We start from the raw sequence: 20,910 nt of genomic DNA on the forward strand, positions 1-20,910 counted from the left end.
AAAAAAAAAAAAAAAAAAAAAAGAAGAAGGTCATTAGAGGGGGGAGATTGAGCAAAGGGAACTGAGAAACATAGTCAAAGAGAAAGGAGGAAAGGCAGGAGAGTGTGGAGTCTGTTTGAAGGAGGGAGTGGGAGCAGGGCACAGTGGCTCATGCCTGTAATTCCAGCACTTTGGGGGCTAAGGTGGAAGGATCACTTGAACCCAGGAGTCCAAGACCAGACTGGGCAACATAGTGGGACCCTGTCTCTACCCCCCAAAAATTTTTTAATTAGCCAAGTGTGGTGATGCACTCTTGTAGAGCACCTCAGCTACTCCAAAAGCTGAAGTGGAAGGACTGCTTTAGCCTAGGTGTTCACGGCAACAGTGAATCATGATGGCGCCACTGCACTCCAGCCTGGGTGACACAGCGAGGCCCTGTCTCAAATAAATAAATAAAGAGGCAATGGTCTGAGATGTAGAACCTGATGCTTTTAGCAGGGCACAGTTAAATACAGAAAAGGTTGTTCTGACCTGGGATTCGTCCCTGGGGGTCTTCGTGAAGACCTCAGGCCGTGCCTGAGGTGCACCTGGACAGGCTACCTGCAGGAGAGGGACTGAGGGTGAAGGTTTGGGAACAGCAAATAATATCAGCAGGTAGAATGAGGAGGCAGAGCTAGAGGATTCCATGGAGGTCACAGCACCCATGAGGTCCTATCACGCAGGTCATTCAGTCACTGGCCACTTCATGCTCATTTCATGCTCACAACAACTCTGCAGTAGTAATTCACTACCTCTTTGTCACAGATGACAACACTCAGACCTAGACATGGGAATTGACTGTTCAGACAGTGCAGATGGAAGCGGGGAAGGCAGAATTCAACCCTGGGTCTCAGGCCAGTGCTATTACCTCATGCTTCCTCGACTCGGGTGGCAACGAGAAGAGATTAGAGAGGATGCGGGCTGGCAGAGGTGGAGAAGAAGGGGTAAATGAGAGGGATGTAGGATGCGGACAGCAGGTAGCAGCTGAGAAGGACAGGGAAGAAGTTTGGGGCTTCTGGCAGTAGTCATGTGAACGGAGGTGGGAACAGCAGGGTATGGGTTCAGGGGAAGATGGAAACTCAAACGATGAGTCCGGCGACCGGCCTACTGACGAGTTGTGGGGCGGGGTTGTCAGAAGGCAAAGAGACACACATATCTGAAGGTCAGAGGAACGGTCCAGCCTGTGAGAGTCAGAGAGAGTCAGTGTAATCTTGGATTTTGGTTCCTTTTTACCACTTAACAGCAAAGTTAAGAAGGTTCTGGGAGAGAGCTGACGGGGTACGGGTGGTGTCCCACGGGTGTCAAAGATGACTTCTGGCTCACCTCTGACTCGGTTTCCCCCACAGATGGCTTTTCCCTGCCGCAGGTCCCTGGATCCCAAGACTCTGGCCTGCCTCCTGGTGGGCGTGAGTTTCTTGGCACTGCAGCAGTGGTTCCTCCAGGCCCCGAGGTCCCCGCAAGAGGAGAGGTCCCCGCAGGAGGAGACGCCAGAGGGCCCCACCGACGCTCGCACAGCTGCCGCTTTGCCCTCGGTGCTGGCCCCCGGGCCCCCGTGCATGGCCAACACCTCAGCCAACGCCACGGCCGACTTCGAACAGCTGCCTACGCGCATCCAGGACTTCCTGCGGTACCGCCACTGCCGCCACTTCCCGCTGCTCTGGGACGCTCCGGCCAAGTGCGCAGGCGGCCGCGGCGTCTTCCTGCTCCTGGCCGTGAAGTCGGCGCCTGCGCACTACGAGCGGCGTGAGCTCATCCGGCGCACGTGGGGACAGGAGCGCAGCTACGAGGGGCTGCAGGTGCGCCGCCTCTTCCTGCTGGGCACCCCGGGACCCGAGGACGAGGCGCCCGCCGAGCGGCTGGCGGCGCTGGTGGCGCTGGAGGCGCGCGAGCACGGCGACGTGCTGCAGTGGGCCTTCGCCGACACCTTCCTCAACCTCACGCTCAAGCACGTGCACCTGCTGGACTGGCTGGCGGCGCGCTGCCCGCACGCGCGCTTCCTGCTCAGCGGCGACGACGACGTGTTCGTGCACACCGCCAACGTGCTCCGCTTCCTGCGGGCGCAGCCGCCCGACCGCCACCTGTTCTCCGGCCAGCTAATGCAGGGCTCCGTGCCCATCCGCGACAGCTGGAGCAAGTACTTCGTGCCCCCGCAGCTCTTCCCCGGGTCCGTCTACCCAGTGTACTGCAGCGGCGGTGGCTTCCTCCTGTCTGGCGCCACGGCCCGGGCCCTGCGCTGGGCCGCCGGCCACACCCCGCTCTTCCCCATTGACGATGCCTACATGGGCATGTGTCTGGAGCGCGCCGGCCTGGAGCCCAGTGGCCACGAGGGCATCCGGCCCTTCGGTGTGCAGCTGCCTGGCGCGCGGCAGCCTTCCTTTGACCCCTGCATGTACCGCCAGCTGTTGCTGGTGCACCGCTTCGCACCCTACGAGATGCTGCTCATGTGGAAGGCGCTGCACAGCCCCACGCTCAGCTGTGACCGGGGACACCGGGTCTCCTGAGGCTGGGTGGGTGGCCTCAGTCCCGGGCCTCCACCCGTGACGGTGTCCGTGCTGAGAAGGCAGCTTTCCCACCCTGGGTACCTTCCGTCCTGCCCAGCTCTGTGCACCTGAAACCCAGCTACGCACTGAAATCAGCAGGGTGTGAGGGATGCGGGAAATAACTGCATCCTGGCTGCATGTCCTGAAGTTTTGATTTGATTGGTCTGGGGTGACCCAAGACGTGTTAAGTATTTTTTAAGTTCCTCCGGTGATTCGAATGTGCAGCTAGACCTGAGGACCACTGGGCTAGAATGTCTGTTCATCCTCGAAAACCCAGCTCCACCGCCCCCTCTGCAAGCTTTCCCGGGCACCTGGCTCCCACACTCGGGTCCTTGTGGGCAGTGGAGCAAGGGATACCTGGGAATGTGGGAGCGAGGATCAGCGTGCCCTGCCATATGCCTACAAATGTTAAGTTGCCATTTCCAGCATTTCCTCTACAAGTGAGTGGAGCTGGAGCTGGGCTGACAGTCGTCAGGTGGATCCTGCTTCTCCCTCCCCCCAGAAGTCAGTCACATGTAGCTGAGGTACATGTGGCATCCTTCCTCTCACAGCTGTCCTGGTACCCCATGAGGTAGAAATCAAAGTGGAAACCAGAGGCCTGGTCAGACAGTGACTAATCCAGGGCCATGTCATTCTCAGACAGCACCCCATTTTGATCCCCTCCACACTCACCCCCACCAAAGTTAATGGCCTGGTAGGGTCCTGCCAACCAATGCTCACCCCCACAGGTCAGAGACAGGTTCCTTGCTGGAGTCTGGGCCTCAGGGTCAGTGGGCCTTGGACAACCCAGCAGGGAGTTCTGGGGAGTTCAAAGTGGAGAAACGCTGATGGGAACATGGAGGCCAGCATTGGAGAGGCTATGGAGGCAGGTGTGTAGAATTGTGTTTGGGAGGTGGGAGATCTGAAACGGAGGTGGATAGTGGTTAAGAGAATGTGCAGGACTTCCTGGGAACTTGGTGACCGGGGCTCTGAGAACCAGGCTGTGGTCCTGACCTGAAGCAGTTACAGCTGCCAGTCATCTTGGCAATATAGAAAATCAAGGAAACAGCCTAAGGACAGGCAGAAGTGTGAGTCAGCAAGGTCCCAACTATATAAGATGGATGCAGGGACTCGCTTTCAGGGAGGAAAGAACCTGGGCAGAAAGTCAGAAGACTGGCCAAAGGATCTTCATTGCCTTCAGGACAAAGACCAGACTCCTCAGTCCTGCATTTCCGGTTCCACGAACTGCCACTCACTGCTCCCTTCCCCTGGGAGCAGTGTGATCCACTGGCCTCGGCCTCCCAAAGTGCTGGGATTATAGGTGTGAGCCACCACACCTGGCTGAGGTGATGGTTTTAAAGTGCAGCACTTCCTCGTTTTCGCTCCCACTCCCTCCTGCTGCCTTGTGAAGAAGCTGTCTGCTTTCCCTTCACTTTCGGCCTTGATTGTAAGTTTCCTGAGGCCTCCTAGCCATGCTTCCTGTTAAACCTGCAGAACTGTGAGTCAATTAAACCTCTTTCCTTTATAATTACCCAGTCTCAGGTAGCATCCTTCATAGCAGTGCGAAAATGGACTAATACACTTTCCACAGTCATGTTCCATGTCAGGGCCACGTAAATCCTCTGTAAGCCACATAGGAGGGCACTGTCATTCTGCTGGCTTACTGGCAGCTCTGAGAGGTCAAAGGAAGCAGGAGGAGGTGGCAATTCCAATTGACCCTTCTGCAGCCCTTGCCATGGGCCTCCAGTAGCCACAGCCACTTGTCCCTTGCTGGTCTTTTTTTCTGAGCAGGCCATAACAAGTACTCCTAAATGATTTCGGGGTGAATGGATGAGTGGATGCATGCCACCTGTCCCAGTGGTGTGGATTGCATCTCTTAGGACAGCAGTCCCCAACCTTTTTGGCACCAAGGACTTGTTTTGTGGAAGACAGTATTTCCACAGACTAATGTGGGGGATGGTTTTGGCAAGATTCAAGTGCATTACATTTATTGTGCACTTTCTTTCTGTTATTATTACATTGTAATATGTAATGAAATAATTATACAACTCACCATAATGTAGAATCAGCGGGAGCTCTGAGCTTGTTTTCCTGCAACTACACAGTCCCATCAGGGGTAATGGGAGACAGTGATAGATTATCAGGCAATAGATTCTCAGAAGGAGCATGCAACCTTCCACTTCTAAGAACCCTGTAGCTACACTGGGCCTACCTAAATAACCTGGGATTCTCTTCCTATCTTAAAGTCTGCTGATGAGCAACCTTCATTCTGCCTCAACCTTACTTCCCTTTGCCATGTAACATGGTGACATGCAACACATAACATTCTTATGTAACATGTAGCAGGCACAGGTTCCAGGTATTTAGTAGGGTATGGACAACTTTTTTGGTGGCCGTTATTATTGGCCACAGTGCCCAGTAAATATTTATTGTGGAATAAATCAACAGTTATGAATGCACAAAAATGAATTAATGAACAAGAGTGCTTATTTCACACAGACCTCCTAGATGCGAACTCTCATTCTGGACTACTGAGTGTCATTGATTCTGAATTCCCGCCCCTAGCTGCCATTTGTCAAGTGCTTACAAGATACGGGAAAACAAGAATGCTGAGGCCAGAATGCGGACAGGTCCTCTGGAAGGTGCAAATTGTGCTTTGACACAAAATCACACAAAAGGTGCCTTTACAGCCTTCTCCCATTTCCCTGACAGACAAGCGGATTATCCCCGTTCTATTCGTAGAGATGAAGATTCAGGACCTTGCTGGCTCAGAGGCTTGGGAAGCCGCCGTTACGGGTGGGCTGAGTGACTCTGGGTCCTGGCCACCCGGTTTCTGAAGGTTGCACTCGCATCCAGGCCCAGGGAAGGCTGCAGTACCCGTGCAGCCCGGGCAGCATCGGGCGCCACGTGGCGCATGGCTCTCCAAAGCCCTGTCCCGGCGCTCCTCGCCCCGCTCATCTGGCTCTTGCGGCCCGCGGCCGCCAGGGGGCGCGCACCGCCCCTCGGATCCCGCACACACCTGGACTCCACAGAGCAGCCCCGGAGCGCGGGCCCCCAACGGCCCTAGTGAGGCCAGCATGACTTTGACACTCAAAGGGCTCAAACCCCCAAGAACTCCAGGAGCAGGGAAGATGATGCGCCTATCTCAGGAACCTAGATGAAAACAAAAATCTTACACAAAATGCTAGCAGACAAAATGCGGTGACAGGTAAAAAGGAGAATGTATCAGGACGGAGGTGTGTTTATCCCAGAAATTCCAGAGGCGCTTAGCATTAGAAAAACAGCCAGACTACGTAAATAAGACAGGACGATCCGTCAATGCGGTGCATTGCATCAAGAGAAATATAAGCATTTCAGAGGCATGGAAAAGACGTTTATTAAAATTCAACATCCATTAGTGATTTTAAAGAAAATCTTATTAGTAAGAGGTGAAAGCATTTGACAGCATTTCACTTAAGGTTAGGAGCAAGATGAGATGTGCCCATCTTCACTACTTCTGTTCGGAATTGTCCAGGACTGGAAAGCACACAAAGATGAGAAAAAATACAGAAATATAATAATTGGAAACAGAAAGAAATTTTTCAAAATCTCAGAAGTTTAGAACCCTATCAGATCCAAATTTCCTTTCTGTAACAAATTAATGCCAGTCTCCCATCCTGAAATGAAATACTTAGATAATATAACACCTCCACACGCATATTTTCAAAAAAACAATACAGTACTTTAATTGTAATATGAGGTAAATAAAAGAAAAATACCTTAAAATGTTCATATTGATTATGTAAATTCTTAGACCTAACAACAACAAAATTAAACTCCCCTGCAATTTCCAAATCTCCCCCTAGGGGGCAGTACACCTCTTCAAGAACTATTAGTCTGCATTAAAAACGCCCCCAATAAACACAGACAAGCACAAACCCTCCAGATAATATACTAGTAAGAAAAAGTAGCAACTTCTCTAGATAAAAATATCAATATACAAAAATCTAGGCTGAGGCAGGTGGATCGCTTGAGCCTAGGAGTTTGCAACCAGCCCAGGCAACATGGTGAAACCCCATCCCTTCAACAAATACAAAAATTAGCTGGGAGTGGTGGTGGCATTTGTAATCTCAGCTACTCGGAAGGCAGAGGTGGGAGGATCCTTTGGGTCCGGGAGGTCAAGGCTGCAGTGAGTCCTGATAGTGCCACTGCACTCCAGCCTGAGTGACAGAGTGAGAACCTGTCTCAAAAACATGAAACAAAACAAAATCTATTTAATTCCTATATTGTAGCAACAAGCAGTCAGGAAAAGTCATTCTTTTAAAGTGTCAACTAAATCGAAAACAAGATATGCAAGAAAATAATTAAAAATTAAGATATATGTATCTTATGTTTCTTATATGTATATATCTTATGTATCTTTATGTCTTCTAGATATGAGGTATCTTATCTATAAAATATAGAGCTATATAAGATTTCTATATATAACTTTATTCGCAATTTATTAATCTTTTTATTAATCTATATATCTCTATATATATTTCTGAGACAGTCTCACTCTTGTCACCCAGGCTGGAGTGCAGTGGCACGATCTCAGCTCAGTGCAACCTCCACCTTCCGGGTTCAAGCCATTCTCATGCCTCAGCCTCCCAGGTAGCTGGGATTACAGGTATCCACCACAATGCCCAGCTATTTTTTGTATTTTTAGTAGAGACAGGGTTTTATCATGTTGGCCAGGCTGGTCTCAAACTCCTGACCTCAGGTGATTCGCCTGCCTTGTCCTCCCAAAGTGCTGGAATTATAGGCGTGAGCCACTGTGCCCAGCCTATATTTTATATATCTTAACATAATATGTATCTTATATATTAATATACATATATCTTAACATAATTTTAATATATATTAAATATATATTAAAATTATTATATTATATATACTTAAATATGTATCTATGTATTTATTTTTATATACATGTATTTTGGAGACAAGATCTCACTCTGTCTCCCAGGCTGGAGTGCAGTGGTGATATAAATCACAACTCACTCATCACTGATGGCTCACTAACCCTGTATTGCTCAGGCTGGTCTCGAACTCCTGGGCTCAAGCGATCCTCCCACCTCAGCCTCCCAATGTCCTGGGATGACAGGCATGAGCCACTGCGTCTGGCTGTATTAAGATGCTTTCTAAAATACACAAAGTAATGTAGAGAGACATCATGTTATAAAGTACCTCTAAGCCCCTGATTTCCTTGTGTCCTCACCGAAACCAGAAAACGTGATTATCATCCCTACTTGAAAAATGTGGAGGCTGTGCCCAGGTGGAGAAGAGACCCTGGGCATCAAGGACTGAGGGCCTGGGCCTCCTGCCTGCCATTCCTGGGCCCTAACCACTGCCCCAGCCACCTTGCCTTGGGCCCACTACTCCCAGAGTCCACAGGCTAGCCCTGTACAAAGCCAGAGGTCGGGTCTCCAAGCTTCAAAGAAAGAAAGCAGACAGGAATCTGGCCGTCTAGTCAGTGGGGCACCTGGGAGTGTTCTATCTCCCACAATATCCCTGAGTCCACATTTCAATTAAAACTTACTGAAAATAGAACACATACCAGGGAGGAAAAAATAAACCAGCCGTAGCATTGTTCACGCTTTCAGTGGGAGGAAAGCATCCTGGCCCCCACCATCTCAGCTGCACGAGGAGCTGGGCAGGGTGGAGGGCAGAGCTCAAAGGCAAGGCCCCGTCTAGGTTCCCTCACCCCAATGCCACACCTACTCACTCCCTGAAACCCTGAAGAAAGAGCAATAATGCCAGGCGCAGTGACTCATGCCTGTAATACCAGCACTTTGGGAGGCTGAGGCAGGCGGATCACGAGGTCAGGAGTTCGAGACCAGCCTGACCAACATGGTGAAACCCCGTCTCTACTAAAAGTACAAAAATTAGCCGGACATGGTGGTGCACACCTGTAATCCCAGCTACTTGGGAGGCTGAGGCAGGAGAATTGCTTGAATCCAGGAGGCAAAGGATGCAGTGAGCCAAGACCATGCCATTGCACTCCAGCCTGGGCAACAAGAGCAAAACTCCGTCTCAAAAAAGAAAAAGAAAATATGATTATGGAGAGACAGGAAGCCCAAGCCTGAACAGTTTTGAGAAATGCCCTCCCTGCCCAACTCCCGTGCATGGGAAAGAGGGTCCTGAGAGAAGTGGTGGCCAGCCTAGCACCACACAGCGGGTCTGCGGCAGAGGAGGAAGCCCAGGTGTGACCCTCGTTCAGAATCCAGCCCTGGAGAGGGCGGTGGGTGAGGGGTTTGAATGTTAGCTCCTGCGCCCCTGCGTTCAGTCGGCCAGGGCTACAGCCACCTGCCAGAGGAAGACATGGAGCACAGCCAGGGCCTGTAACAGGGGAGCGCTGCCTGAGAGCCCAGACCACAGGCCCCCAGTCTTGAGAAATAGTTTTCAAACCATGAACTGAGACCCATGTGTGGGTCCTGAAATCAATTCAGAGTCTGAAACCCACATATAAAAAAATTAAAAAGAGCAAAATAGAAATATCAAGTGAATTACAGAGAGTAAAGATATAGGATCTTGATATAAAATATAATTCTAATTGTGGTTATAGTTTAAAAACAACAATAACGAATGTTTTGGCTGGGCGCGGTGGCTCAGGCCTGTAATCCCAGCACTTTGGGAGGCCGAGGCAGGAGGATCACCTGAGATCAGGAGTTTGAGACCAGCCTGACCAACATGGTAAAACCCCATCTCTTCTAAAAATTAAAAAAAAAATTAGCCAGGCACGGTGGTGGGCATCTCTAATCCCAGCTACTTAGGAGACTGAAGCAGGAGAATCACTTGAACCCAGAAGGCAGAGGTTGCAGTGAGCCAAGATCACGCCACTACACTCCAGCCTGGATGACAGAGCAAGACTCCACCTCAAAAACAGAAAAAGAAGGAAGAAAGAAAGAGGAAGAAAAGAAAAGAAAGGAAAAAGATATTTTTCCTTGTAACAACAAAATTGCCAGGTTCAAGGTCAATAAACAACCAACAGAATTTCTTTATACCAGCCATAATCAACTAGAAAATGTCGTTAAAAATATATATATATACCATTCATGATGTCTGGAACTTACTTTCCCATGGTTCAGAAAAAAAGAAGGAATGTTTGTGAATGAGGGCAGGGGCATAAAGCAAATATAGCAAAACATTAGCAATTTATGAGTCAAGTCCAAGTGAAGGGCAAAAGAATGGTCATTGTTCTAGTCTTTCAACTTTTCTATAGGTTGATTTTTTTTTTTTTTTTTGAGACAGGGTCTCACTCTGTCACCCAGGCAGGAGTGCAGCGGTGCAATCAGGGCTCACTGCAACCTCGACCTCCCAGGCTCAAGAAGCTCCTCCTACCTCAGCCTCCTGAGTAGCTGGAACTACAGGTGTGCACCACCAAGCCCAGATAACTTTTTTAATTTTTAATTTTGTGTAGAGATGGGGTCTCCCTATGTTGCCAGGGCTCAACCTCCTGGGCTGAAGCCATCCTCCCGCCTCTGCATCTCAAAGTGCTGAGATTACAGGAGTGAACCACTGTGCCCAGCCTAGACTGACATTGTAAAGAATGAATTAAAAATTGGGAGAAAATCCCAACCACAATAACAACAAAAACTAGAAAGCATCCAGGAATTAAGTGACTGTATAAGCCCTCCATGGGCAAAAAAATAAATAAACTCTAATAAAGGACATAGACAATGCTCTGAATAAAACAGATAAAAAGGAGTACCTCTAAAACAGCCTCTAAAAACCCTGTCCTTTGTAACAGCATGGGTGAACCTGGGGAGCACTGTGTTAAGTGAAATAAAGCAGACACAAAAAGACAAACACTGCATAACCTCACTTATGTGTGAAATTTAATAGAGTCAAACTCCTAGAAGCAGAAAGTATAATAGTGGTTGCCAGGAGCTGGCAGAGAGGGCAGATAGGGGCAGTGATGGTCAAAAAACACAAAATTTCAGGTAGACAGAAGGAGTAAGTTCAAGAGATCTATTGTGCACAGCTAATAACAATGTATTGTATACTTGAAAATTGCTAAGAAGGTAGACTTTAAATGGTCTCACTATAAAAGAAAGTCTGTAAAGTGATAAAGATGTTAATTAGCTTGGCCTGGTACGGTGGCTCACACCTGTAATCCCAGCACTTTGGGAGGTCAAGGTGGGCAGATCACCTAAGGTCAGGAGTTTGAGACCAGCATGACCAACATGGTGAAAACTCATCTCTACTAAAAATACAAAAATTAGTCAGGTGTGATGGTGTGTGCCTGTAGTCCCAGCTACTTGGGAGGCTGAGACAGAAGAATCACTTGGACCACCGGGAGGCAGAGGTTGCCACAAGCCAAGATAGAACCACTTCACTCCAGCCTGGGTGACAGAGCAAGACTCCATCTCAAAAAGTTAATTAGCTCGAGTAAGCCATTCCACAATGTACATATATTTCAAAATGTCATGTTACACATGATAAAATATGCACAATTTTATTTGTTACTTTAAATCCGTAAATAGAAATGTAAAAATAAACTATGTAATATTATAAAGATATCCATTCTTCCCAAATTCATCTTTAATTTCAAAGCAACTGTAATAAGTAATCCATTTGGATTTTTTAGGAAGTTAATAAACTTACTCTAAAATGTAAATAAACAGCAAAATTACTCTTAAAATATAAGAGCTAAATTTGCCTTACTGGATATCACAAATATCACCACAAAGCTGTGGTGGTACAAAAAGCCTGGTACAAATAAAAGAACAGTCCAATGAACAAAGGCGTGAACTCAGAGGTAGATGCTGCCTCTGTGGGAACAGAGCATGTAGGGAGACGATGTCTCTGGACTAGATGCTGTGAGGAAAACTGGCTCACTCAATGGAAAATATAAAACTGGATTCTTGCCTAATGCTGCATTCAAGAATCAATGCTAGCTGAGTTAGAGACCTAAATTTGACATGTGAAACCCTAAAGATGATGGAAGAAACTATCACAGACTATCTTGTGACCTAGGTGTGTGTAGAAAGTTAAAAGTTCCTCTTCAAAGCTTCCCTTCTTGTTAAAGAATAATAACAAAAAATGTTAGAAATAATAGTTTCTTGTAAAGACTAACTTTCTTTAAAGCTTTCTTGCTTTTTCTAGTAACTCTTTGTTAAGCCCTATCCTATGTAGCTGTTAGATATAAGGAAATAAGTGCACTCTATGTCCTTGTACTTTAACCAAGATATTTATGATGGACATGCTCACAGGCATGTCCCAGATCGCAGCCTATGCCCCTTCCTTATTCGGGAATGTTATTACTTTTCTAAGTCCTTTTACAAGCAACTTTCTCTTTTCCATTGTTCTTCATTGCCTTTACCTATTTAGAAAAGTTTTAAGTTCTTAGCCAATCAGGTTTAGTTTAGATTGTGAGGTCTGGCTCTAACCAACAGAGATCAGACACAGCAGTAAGAAGCAAATGTGTAAGGAATAAATATGCTTGCCTTTCCTTTGTTCATTGTACTCTTGTGGCAAAATGGTTAACGAGCAGTACCCTTTCTGCAGAAAGTAAAATTGACTTGCTGAGAAACTTTTTTGTCTGAATGCTAATTTTTCCTTGCAGTACCTAGGAACAAGCATTCTGTCTCTAACAGTGTGGGAAAGGGCTTTTCAAACAAAATTTCAAAGCCATAAACCATATCATTTGTTTGTTTTTGAGATGGTCTTGCTCTGTCACCCAGGCTGAAGTGCAGTGGCATGATCACAGCTTACTGTAGCCTCCAAGCCTCACCCTCTCAAGCAGCTGAGGCTCCAGGTATGTATTACCATGCCTGGCTAATTTTTGTATTTTTAGTAGAGATGAGGTTTTACCATGTTGCCCAGGCTGGTCTTGAACTCCTGGGCTCAAGTGATCCTCCCACCTCGACTTCCCAAAGTACTAGGATTACAGGCTTGCACCATCACTCCTGGCCTGAAGTTTGAATGTGAATCTATCAAGATTAAAGATTTCTGTTCAATGACAAACAAGGACAAAGATAATAGAGGCTAACAGTGGGAGAGACATGTACACTGTCTAAACTCCACAAGGCATCAATATCCAGGATAAACAAACCAAAACCGCAACAGGAATGTGGGCAAAGGAGGCCAACATCACACTATATTTACAGAAAAGGAAATGCCCCACTTTCACAGCACATGAGAAGATCCTCAAAATTGTGAATGACCGGAATATATGACAAACTAAGACAATGAGATGTGTGCACTTACAAATGAGCAAAAATTAGAAAGACCTAAAAATGCCAAGCATTGGCAAGGATGTGCAGATATGGGTCAGTGAGGAATGGGGAACAGGGTAGGGGTGGTGTTCTGAATAATATCCTGCCTTTGTTGTTAAATTAGGTGGCCCATGTGTCTCATGCCTTTCAACAGCAGGACTCTGAGGTAGGTGTTCCAAGGAGAGCTCATAAGCTGCATGTGGGAGAATGTGCATTGCAGAGTGATTCCAGGTGGCAGGGAGCTGGCGGCCACCTGGGTGTCCGTCCCCCGAGGAGCAGGCAGTAAGCTGTGGGGGAGACGCCACGGCAAAAGTACTGCACCATCATTACAGCCAACAGTACATTATGCATAGCAGCAAGGAGGGATTTTAAGAACAGTGCTCAGTGCAAAAGTAAGAAACAGAAGGAGATAAAATTATATTTATGTAAATAAAGAAGACACATTACCCAAGCACACGTGCAAAAAGATGCACATTAAACCCCTTAGATTGGTTGGCTCTGGCAGGAGTGGAATGGGAATGGGGATAGAGGGAATAAAGCGATTAAACCAGAGCAGGGCTTAGCAACAACTGGATGTGGTAGTGATGTTATGCCAAGGACCAAGGAGTGGGCACATCAGCCTCTGTACCTGGCACCAAATCAGCCTGGGAAGCCCTATGTGGAGAAGGCCAGCAGGAGACTTTCTCTAAACCCAGACCAGGCTGGGAAGCTGGGGGAGGGGAGGGAGCAGGGACATGTTCAAAGGCTCCCAAAAGAGAGTGCATGGGGAAGGAAGAGAAAGACAGGCTCCTCAAGAAATGCTGAACAAACAGGACCAAGGAAGCGAAAGCACTGGGAGGCCCTAGCTGACCAGCCCACTGCAGACCCACAGAGCTCTACCCAGAGCTGAAACACCCAAGGGTACTTGGGGTACCTCCCCACAACACCTTGGCAGCCACATTCCCCAGGTGGGGCACAGAAGCACATTATCCAGGTCTCTCTGTCAGAGGCATTGGAACCAGAGTGACTCCATCTTGAACAGGGGCTGGGTAAAATGAGGCTGAGACCTGCTGGGCTGCATCCCCAGGAGCTTAGGCATTCTCAGTAACAAGGTGAGAAAGGAGATCAGGTGTCTCATGTCTTGGGTAGTGATTATCTGGGGCTGGTGTCATGTGGGCAGTAAAGAGTTTACCAAGACAGTTGTAGGTAAAGAAAGGCAGATTTATTAAAGAAAGTAGGAAAATACAATGCAAGAAAGCAATGGACAGGTTGGCAAGAGGGGAGCTGACTGCAAGGAGGCAAAAGGCTTGCTGGGTATTTTATAGGATGATGCTTGTGTTGTGTGCAGGAGAGGGCTTTGGGCAGTCCTGATAATGCCAAGGTTGCAGTGAGATAACTTGCATTTTCTATCAGGGTCTGGTGATAGCTGGGCACAGGAACATTGTGAGTTATTTGTGAAGGAGGGCTATGTGTCCTGGACCATGAAGAGATGCAGACTTACAGCTTATCTCCTTTCTCCTTTTGCTTTTCCTCAGTCCCTCCAGCCTGACTCCCCCTCCCTAATTAGAACTCCACAGTCAGTACAAGATATAGGTCTTAAAGACCTCTCTCATAAAACAGGATTCGGTAAAGAAGCTAGCCAAAACCTGCCAAAACCAAGATGGCAACAAAAAGGCCCTCTGGTCACCCTCACTGCTCATTATACACTAATTATAAACATTAGCAGCCCCATAACAGTTTACAGATGCCATGGCAATGTCAGGAAGTTACCTGGTATGGTCTAAAAGAAAGAGGAGCCTTTTGTTCTGGGAAAACCCTCACCCCTTTCCTGGAAAACTCATGAATAATTCATCCATTGTTTAGCATATAGTCAAGAAATAACCATAAAAATAGCCAACCCTCAGAGCTGCTCCTCTGCCTGTCGAGTAGCCATTCTTTTGTTTCTTTACTTCTCTAATAAACTTACTTTAACTTTACTGTGTGGACTCTCAGCAAATTCCTTCTTGCTTGAGATCCAATAAACCTCTTTTGGGGTCTGGATTTGGACTGCTTTCCAGTAACATCTCTACAAGGCACTACTTGTGGAGATTTGGAAGCACTACTGGTCCCGTGGATGGAGGAAGCACGCTCTCTATTGGATTCTTCTCTATAATTGGATGGAGGGCTCTAATACAGAGAAATTGGATGATCTGCTACTCTGGGGGGTGGGGCCCTTGCTTGTTCCAGGCCTGAGAAAGCAGGTCATGCCTATTCTATTGATTATATTAGGGGAAGTGGGTCACACCGATCCCATAGCTGCCTTTCAATCTGGAGGCAGAGGCTACCTCACAGACCCCATTCCTCAAAGTAAGGACACAACCCCCTTCGTCCCTATAGACACCTCCCCTTGCCCAAAGCTGGCCTGTGTGCTAGGGAAGCCAGACAGTTAGGAAACATCACCTGCTTTGAAGGGTCAGCCTTCTTTCTGCCCCAGGGCTGCAGGGAAAACTTACAACCTTTTAGGGTTAAATCAACATTACCGCTGTGTCTTTAGAGATGCCCCTCTGCACCCTGGGACAGTCACTTATGGAATAATTCTGTTGTGATGCAGTCCCCTCCTCCCAGCAGCCCAGACTCAGCCTAGTCTGTGAATAACAAACAGCAGCTCCATTAACCTATTTTCCCAGCAGAAGAGCAGTCTTTCCAGAAGATTAATTCTGATGCTCCAAAGAACACAGGGATGACATCAGTTTTTAAAATATCATCTGTGATTCTTGAATCCTGCTTTCAAGAGTTTTTTTTTGTTGTTGTTGTTTTTGTTTGTTTGTTTGAGACGGAGTCTCTTGTCACCCACGCTGGAGTGCAGAGTGCAATGGTGTGATCTTCGCTCACTGCAACTTCCGCCTCCTGGGTTCAAGTGATTCCAGCCTCGGCCTCTCAAGTAACTGGAATTACAGGTGCCCACCACCATGCTTGGCTAATTTTTGTATTTTTAGTAGAGACAGGATCTCACCATCTTGGCCAGGCTGGTCTCAAACCTCTGACCCCAGGTGATCCACCCACCTCGGCCTCCCAAAGTGTTGGGATTACAGGTATGAGACACCATGCCCGGCTGAGAGTTTTAAGCAATAGAATCAAGGATTAGATTTGGATTTGAGCACGTTCATGCGCTGCTATGGTAGAGGAATCTGGGGCGGGGAGCCCTGGGGATGGTAGGAAGGTGTGTGCAGGAGTGCACCAGTTCTTGCGGGAAGGAAGGAGTAGAGGGGTCCAAGGGTAACAGGAGCAGGGCCTGGAAAGGCATGGTGCCTTGGTGTGTTGTGGGGTGGGAGGGAAGAGAAGGGGAGATAAGGAGGTAACCTTGGACCTGCAGGGCTGGTCCCTGGAAAGTAGGGGATGGGGATAGGGTATGCTTTTCTGAGCTCAGAGGAAGGCTGGTTTGGCTCTGGCCCTTGGAGTGGGATGATTGGGGTGGAGGGATTTGGTAGACTAGGGCCCCTGGGCCTGGAGCTTGGAGATCTGAGCACCTGTGCCTGGAGAGTGAGTGGTCCTAGGAGACTGTGGAAGCACCTAGGGGCATGGAGAGTCCTCCACACCTCAACTGCCTCTGACCCTACCCCACGCCTCCCATAGCTTCCCAGAATGCAGGTGAGGTAAGGACCCTGAGTATCTCCCAAATGCTCTGCGCCAGGTGTCAGCCAGGCCACTCCCTGTGTCCTCTTCCTTTACCCCCTCCATCCTCACTGCTGGGTCCAGGCTGAAGTGTTCTGAAGCACTACCCTGCCCCTGCTGAGCAATGCTGGGCTCTGCACAGAAGTGGGGAAAAGGGAGCTCCCTGCTCCTAAACTCTCAGGGATGGGGCACAGCTGTCTGGGTAGCCTGAGACTTCTGCTGGCAGCCTCCACCCAATCCCTGTTCAAATGGAAGCCTAAGGGGCCAGCTGTGTTGGGGCAGGGACTCCTTCCCACACTTTAGCACCCCTCTAGGCCAGAATACTTGAAACCTTCAGGGAAAACCAAAGCTTCCTAGCAAATGGGCTCCTGTCCCCAGGCCCAAGGAGACACCAAATCTACCCCTTCTCTAGGCATAAATATCTTAAGGCCCAGCCAGGACCCCTTGTATACCCAGTTGAGTCATATGCCCCCCACCCCCACCCCGCCTTCTTAGTGCTAATTTATAACCACCCAACAAGTTCATTTTGCCAACTGTCCAGATAGAGCCAATTTATCAAGACAGGGGCATTGCAATAGAGAAAGAGGTTAATTTACACAGAGCTAGCCAAACAGGAGATCAGAGTCTTATCAAGTCAGTCTCCCTGAAAACTTGGAGAATGGGGTTTTTAAAGAAAAATTTGGTAGATAGGCCAGGGAGTAGGGAATGCTTATTCGTTGGGTTAGACATGAAATCACAGAGTCAAAGCCATCCTTTTGCACTGAGTCATTCCCTGACTGGGGGTCACAAGACATGATGAACCAGTTTATCAATCCAAGCACCAGTCTTAGGGCAGTGGCACGATCTTGGCTCACTGTGACCTCCACCTCTGGCTTCAAGTGATTCTGCTGCCTCAGCCTCCTGTGCTGGGATGACAGGCATGTGCCACCATGCTCGGCTGCTTTTTTTTATTTTTAGTAAAGACAGGGTTACACCACGTTGGCTGGTCCCTAGGCAAGAAGGAGGTTTGTTTTGGGAAAGGGCTGTTGTTATCTTGGTTTTAAACTATAAACTAACTTTCTCCCAAAATTAGTTCTTATACCCTAGAATGAACAAGGCAGCTTGGAGGTTAGAAGCAAGATGGAGTCAGTTGGGTCAGATCTCTTTTACTGGCATAATTTTCTCACTGTTATGATTTTTGCTGAAGGCAGTTTTAGAACTGGAAACCCAGAGCAGAATCAGAGTCAGAGCCCCATCAGCTGGGAAGTGGGGGCATGTGTACACATATCAGCCTAGGGGCAGGGTGAGGTTGCCTGTGGGTCTCAGATAGTGCAAGAAGGATATGGGCACCCCTCCCACCCACACTTGCTCCTCAACCCTGCCAGCTGCTGCTGGCCTGTGGAACGCTGGAGAATCCAGGGACCCTGGGGACCCAGACGCCCCTCTTTGGCCATATGCAGGCAGCAGCCCCAGGTGCCGGCCTGGCTCCAGTTCTTTCACTGGCTGGGGCCTTGGGCAGGATTTTCTCACTCCCAGGGTCGAGGGGGCTACAGCAGGAGCTTGCAGGGCCTGCCAGGAGGATTTAGGTGGACACTCCCAGCACTTGGGAAAACAGTCTGGCAGTTCCTCAAAAAGTTAAACATGGAGTTACCCTATGACCCAGCAAGTCCACTCCCAGGCATATACCTAAGAGAGCTGAAGACAGATGTCCACACAAAATCTTGCACATGCAGCCTGGGTAACACAGTGAGACTCCATCTCCAAAAGAATAAAAATAAAAATTAGCTGGGCATGGTTGTGCATGCCTGTTGTGCCAGCTATTAAGGAGGCTGAGGTGTGAGAATCAGTTGAGCCTGGGAAGTTGAGGCTGCAATGAGCCATGATTGTGACACTGCACTCCAGCCTGGGCCACAGAATGATACCTTGTCTCAAAAAAAAAAAAAAACCTTGCACATGAATATTTGAAGCATTACTCACAGTAGCCAAAGAATGGAAAAATCCCAAATGTCTATCAACAGATGAATGAATAAACAAAATGTGGTATATTCATGCAATGGAATATTTGGAATATTATCCAGCCCTAAAAAGGAATGAAGTACAGATTCAAGCTACAACATAGATGGACCTTGCAAACATTATGTGAAGAGAAAGAGGGCAGACTTTGGGAGGCCAAGGCAAGAGGATCACTTGAGGCCAGGAGCCGTAGATCAGCCTGGGTAACATAGTAAGACTCTGTCTCTGTAAAAATTAAAAAGTTAGTGGGGCACAGTGGCACACACCTGTAGTCCCAGCTATTCAGGAGGCTGAGGTAGGAAGATTGCTTGAGATCAGGAGCTTGAGGCTGCAGTGAGCTGTCATCATGCGACTGCACTCCAACCTTAGCAACAGAGTGAGACCCTATCTCAAAAAAAAGGAAAAAGAAAGAAGCCAGACAGACTCAAAAGGCCACAAATTGTATAATTTCAGTACATGAAATACCTGCAATAGACAAATCCATTGAGATAGAGATTTGAGGTTGCCGGGGGTAAGGAGAAGGGGAAATGGGGAATGCCTGGCTATGGGGTTTCTATTGGGGTGATGAAAATGATCTGAAGTTAGATAGTGGTGATGGTTGCACAATTTTGTAAATACACTAAAAACGACTGCATTTTATACTTTAAAGGATGAATTTTATGATATATAAATGATATCTCAATAATAAAAGTAAAAAAGATATAGTCAGAGACATGTCACTCTCCCGCTTCCCTGCTATCTTATGCCATTCCCCACTTCTTTCCACTCCTTTCCACCTGTCCCTGTAGGTAACCAATCTCATCCATTTCTGATCTTTCCTTCTTGTATTTCTCTGCATAGATGAGCAGACATCTGTGTATGTTCTTATATTGTCTTCTCTCTTCCGTGTGTGTTCTGGGATTCAGGCTGTATCAATTCAATGTGCTTGTCCTCATTTTCTTTTACAGCTGTTTAGTGCTCCATTGCCTGAATATACTACAATTTATTCAACCACTCTCCCAATTGTGGGTATATAGATTGTTTCCAGTATTTTGCAATCAAAAAGAACATGTCAGCCAGGCCCAATGGCTCACGCCTGTAATCCCAGAACTTTGGGATGCTGAGGCAGGTGAATCACAAGGTCAAAAGTCCAAGACCAGCCTGGCCAAGATGGTGAAATCCTGTCTCTACTAAAAATACAAAAATTAGCTGGGCATGGTGGCATGCACCTGTAATATCAGTTACTGGGGAGGCTGAGGCAGAGAATTGCTTGAACCAGGGAGGCAAAGGTTGCAGTGAGCTGAGACCACACCACTGCACTTCAGCCTGGGCGACAGAGCAAGACTCCATCTCAAAAATAAATAAATAAATACACAAATAAATAAAATATCGATGAGAAAGGCTTTGTATGTGTATTTCCAGGCTGCTAAGAGGTATAGGTTCCAGGTAGATTCCAAGAAGTGGAATTGCCAGGTTAAAGGGTACATGTGTATGTACTTTTCTTAGGTACTGCCAATTCCCCTAGAGAGTATTGTACCAAATTGTATTCCCACCAGCAATAGCTGTGAGGGCCTGTTTCCCTAAAACTTGGTGAACCAAATGTGTTATGATAATTATTATCAGCCTGAAAAGTGAAAAACAGCATCTCACTGTGGCTGTGATTTGCCTCGATCTAATGATCAGTGTCCTTGAACATTTTTTTCTTAAGTTTGAGGGCCATTTTAATATCCTTTTTGGTTAATTACCTGTTAGTGCCTTTCCCCTCACTTTACCATTAGATTTGGGGGTTTGTGGTATTTTGTTACAGCAGCTGGAGCTGACTAAGACATGTGGCTTTGTTTTTTACACTTAGATCCCTAATCCATTCAGTTTATTCTTTTGTTGGATGTATGCTGTGGTTTAGATGTTTGTCCCCTCTGAAGCTCATGTTGAAAAGTGATCCCTAGGTATGGAGGTAGGGTCTGACGGCAGGTGTTTGGCTCGTGGAAGTGGTCCCTTGTGAGTAGATTGATGCCCTCCCTGGGGGTGAGTGACTTCTTACTCCATTACTTCCCAGGAGAGCTGCCTGTGGAAAGCTTCTGGCACATTCTCCCCTCTCTTTTGCTTCCCCTCTTGCTATGTGACATCTGCCCACACCAGCTACCCTTCACCTTCCACCATGAGTGGAAGCAGCTTGAGGCTCTCACCAGACGCCCAGTCTTGAACTTTCCAACCATCAGAATTGTGAGCTAAATAAACCTTTTTTCTTTATGAATTACCCAGCCTCAGGTATTCCTTTATAGCAAGGCAATATAAAATATGACAGTGTAACATAAGGATTTAATTTTATCTCTTTCCAAATGGCTCCCAGTTGTCCCAGCACCATCTATTGCAAAGTCTATGTTTAGTGTGTAGCAAAGGCAACGTCTCAAATCAGTGAGGTAGAGATGTTTTGGGTCTAATGCTAGATTTTGTAGTCTATTCCAATTTGTCTATTAATGTACCAGAACCACCCTAGTTTTAATTACAGAAGGTTTTTTTTTTTTTTTTTT

At 47.4% G+C, this 20,910-nt stretch overlaps 1 protein-coding gene across 1 annotated transcript in view; it reads left to right on the forward strand.

The window, feature by feature from the left end:
• The window catches only part of B3GNT6 (UDP-GlcNAc:betaGal beta-1,3-N-acetylglucosaminyltransferase 6), a 13,021-nt gene extending 9,252 nt beyond the window's left edge, over nucleotides 1-3,769 (forward strand). Inside the window, exon 4 of the mRNA XM_017533054.2 lies at nucleotides 1,365-3,769. Within this exon, the coding sequence (XP_017388543.2) occupies nucleotides 1,365-2,519 (1,155 nt within the window). The 3' untranslated portion in view covers nucleotides 2,520-3,769. The remainder of the gene's footprint in view (nucleotides 1-1,364) is intronic.
• Nucleotides 3,770-20,910: the final 17,141 nt, after the last annotated feature.

Source organism: Cebus imitator, unplaced genomic scaffold (assembly GCF_001604975.1).
Source record: "Cebus imitator isolate Cc_AM_T3 unplaced genomic scaffold, Cebus_imitator-1.0 Scaffold79, whole genome shotgun sequence".
In the NCBI taxonomy this organism is placed as follows: Eukaryota; Metazoa; Chordata; class Mammalia; order Primates; family Cebidae; genus Cebus; species Cebus imitator.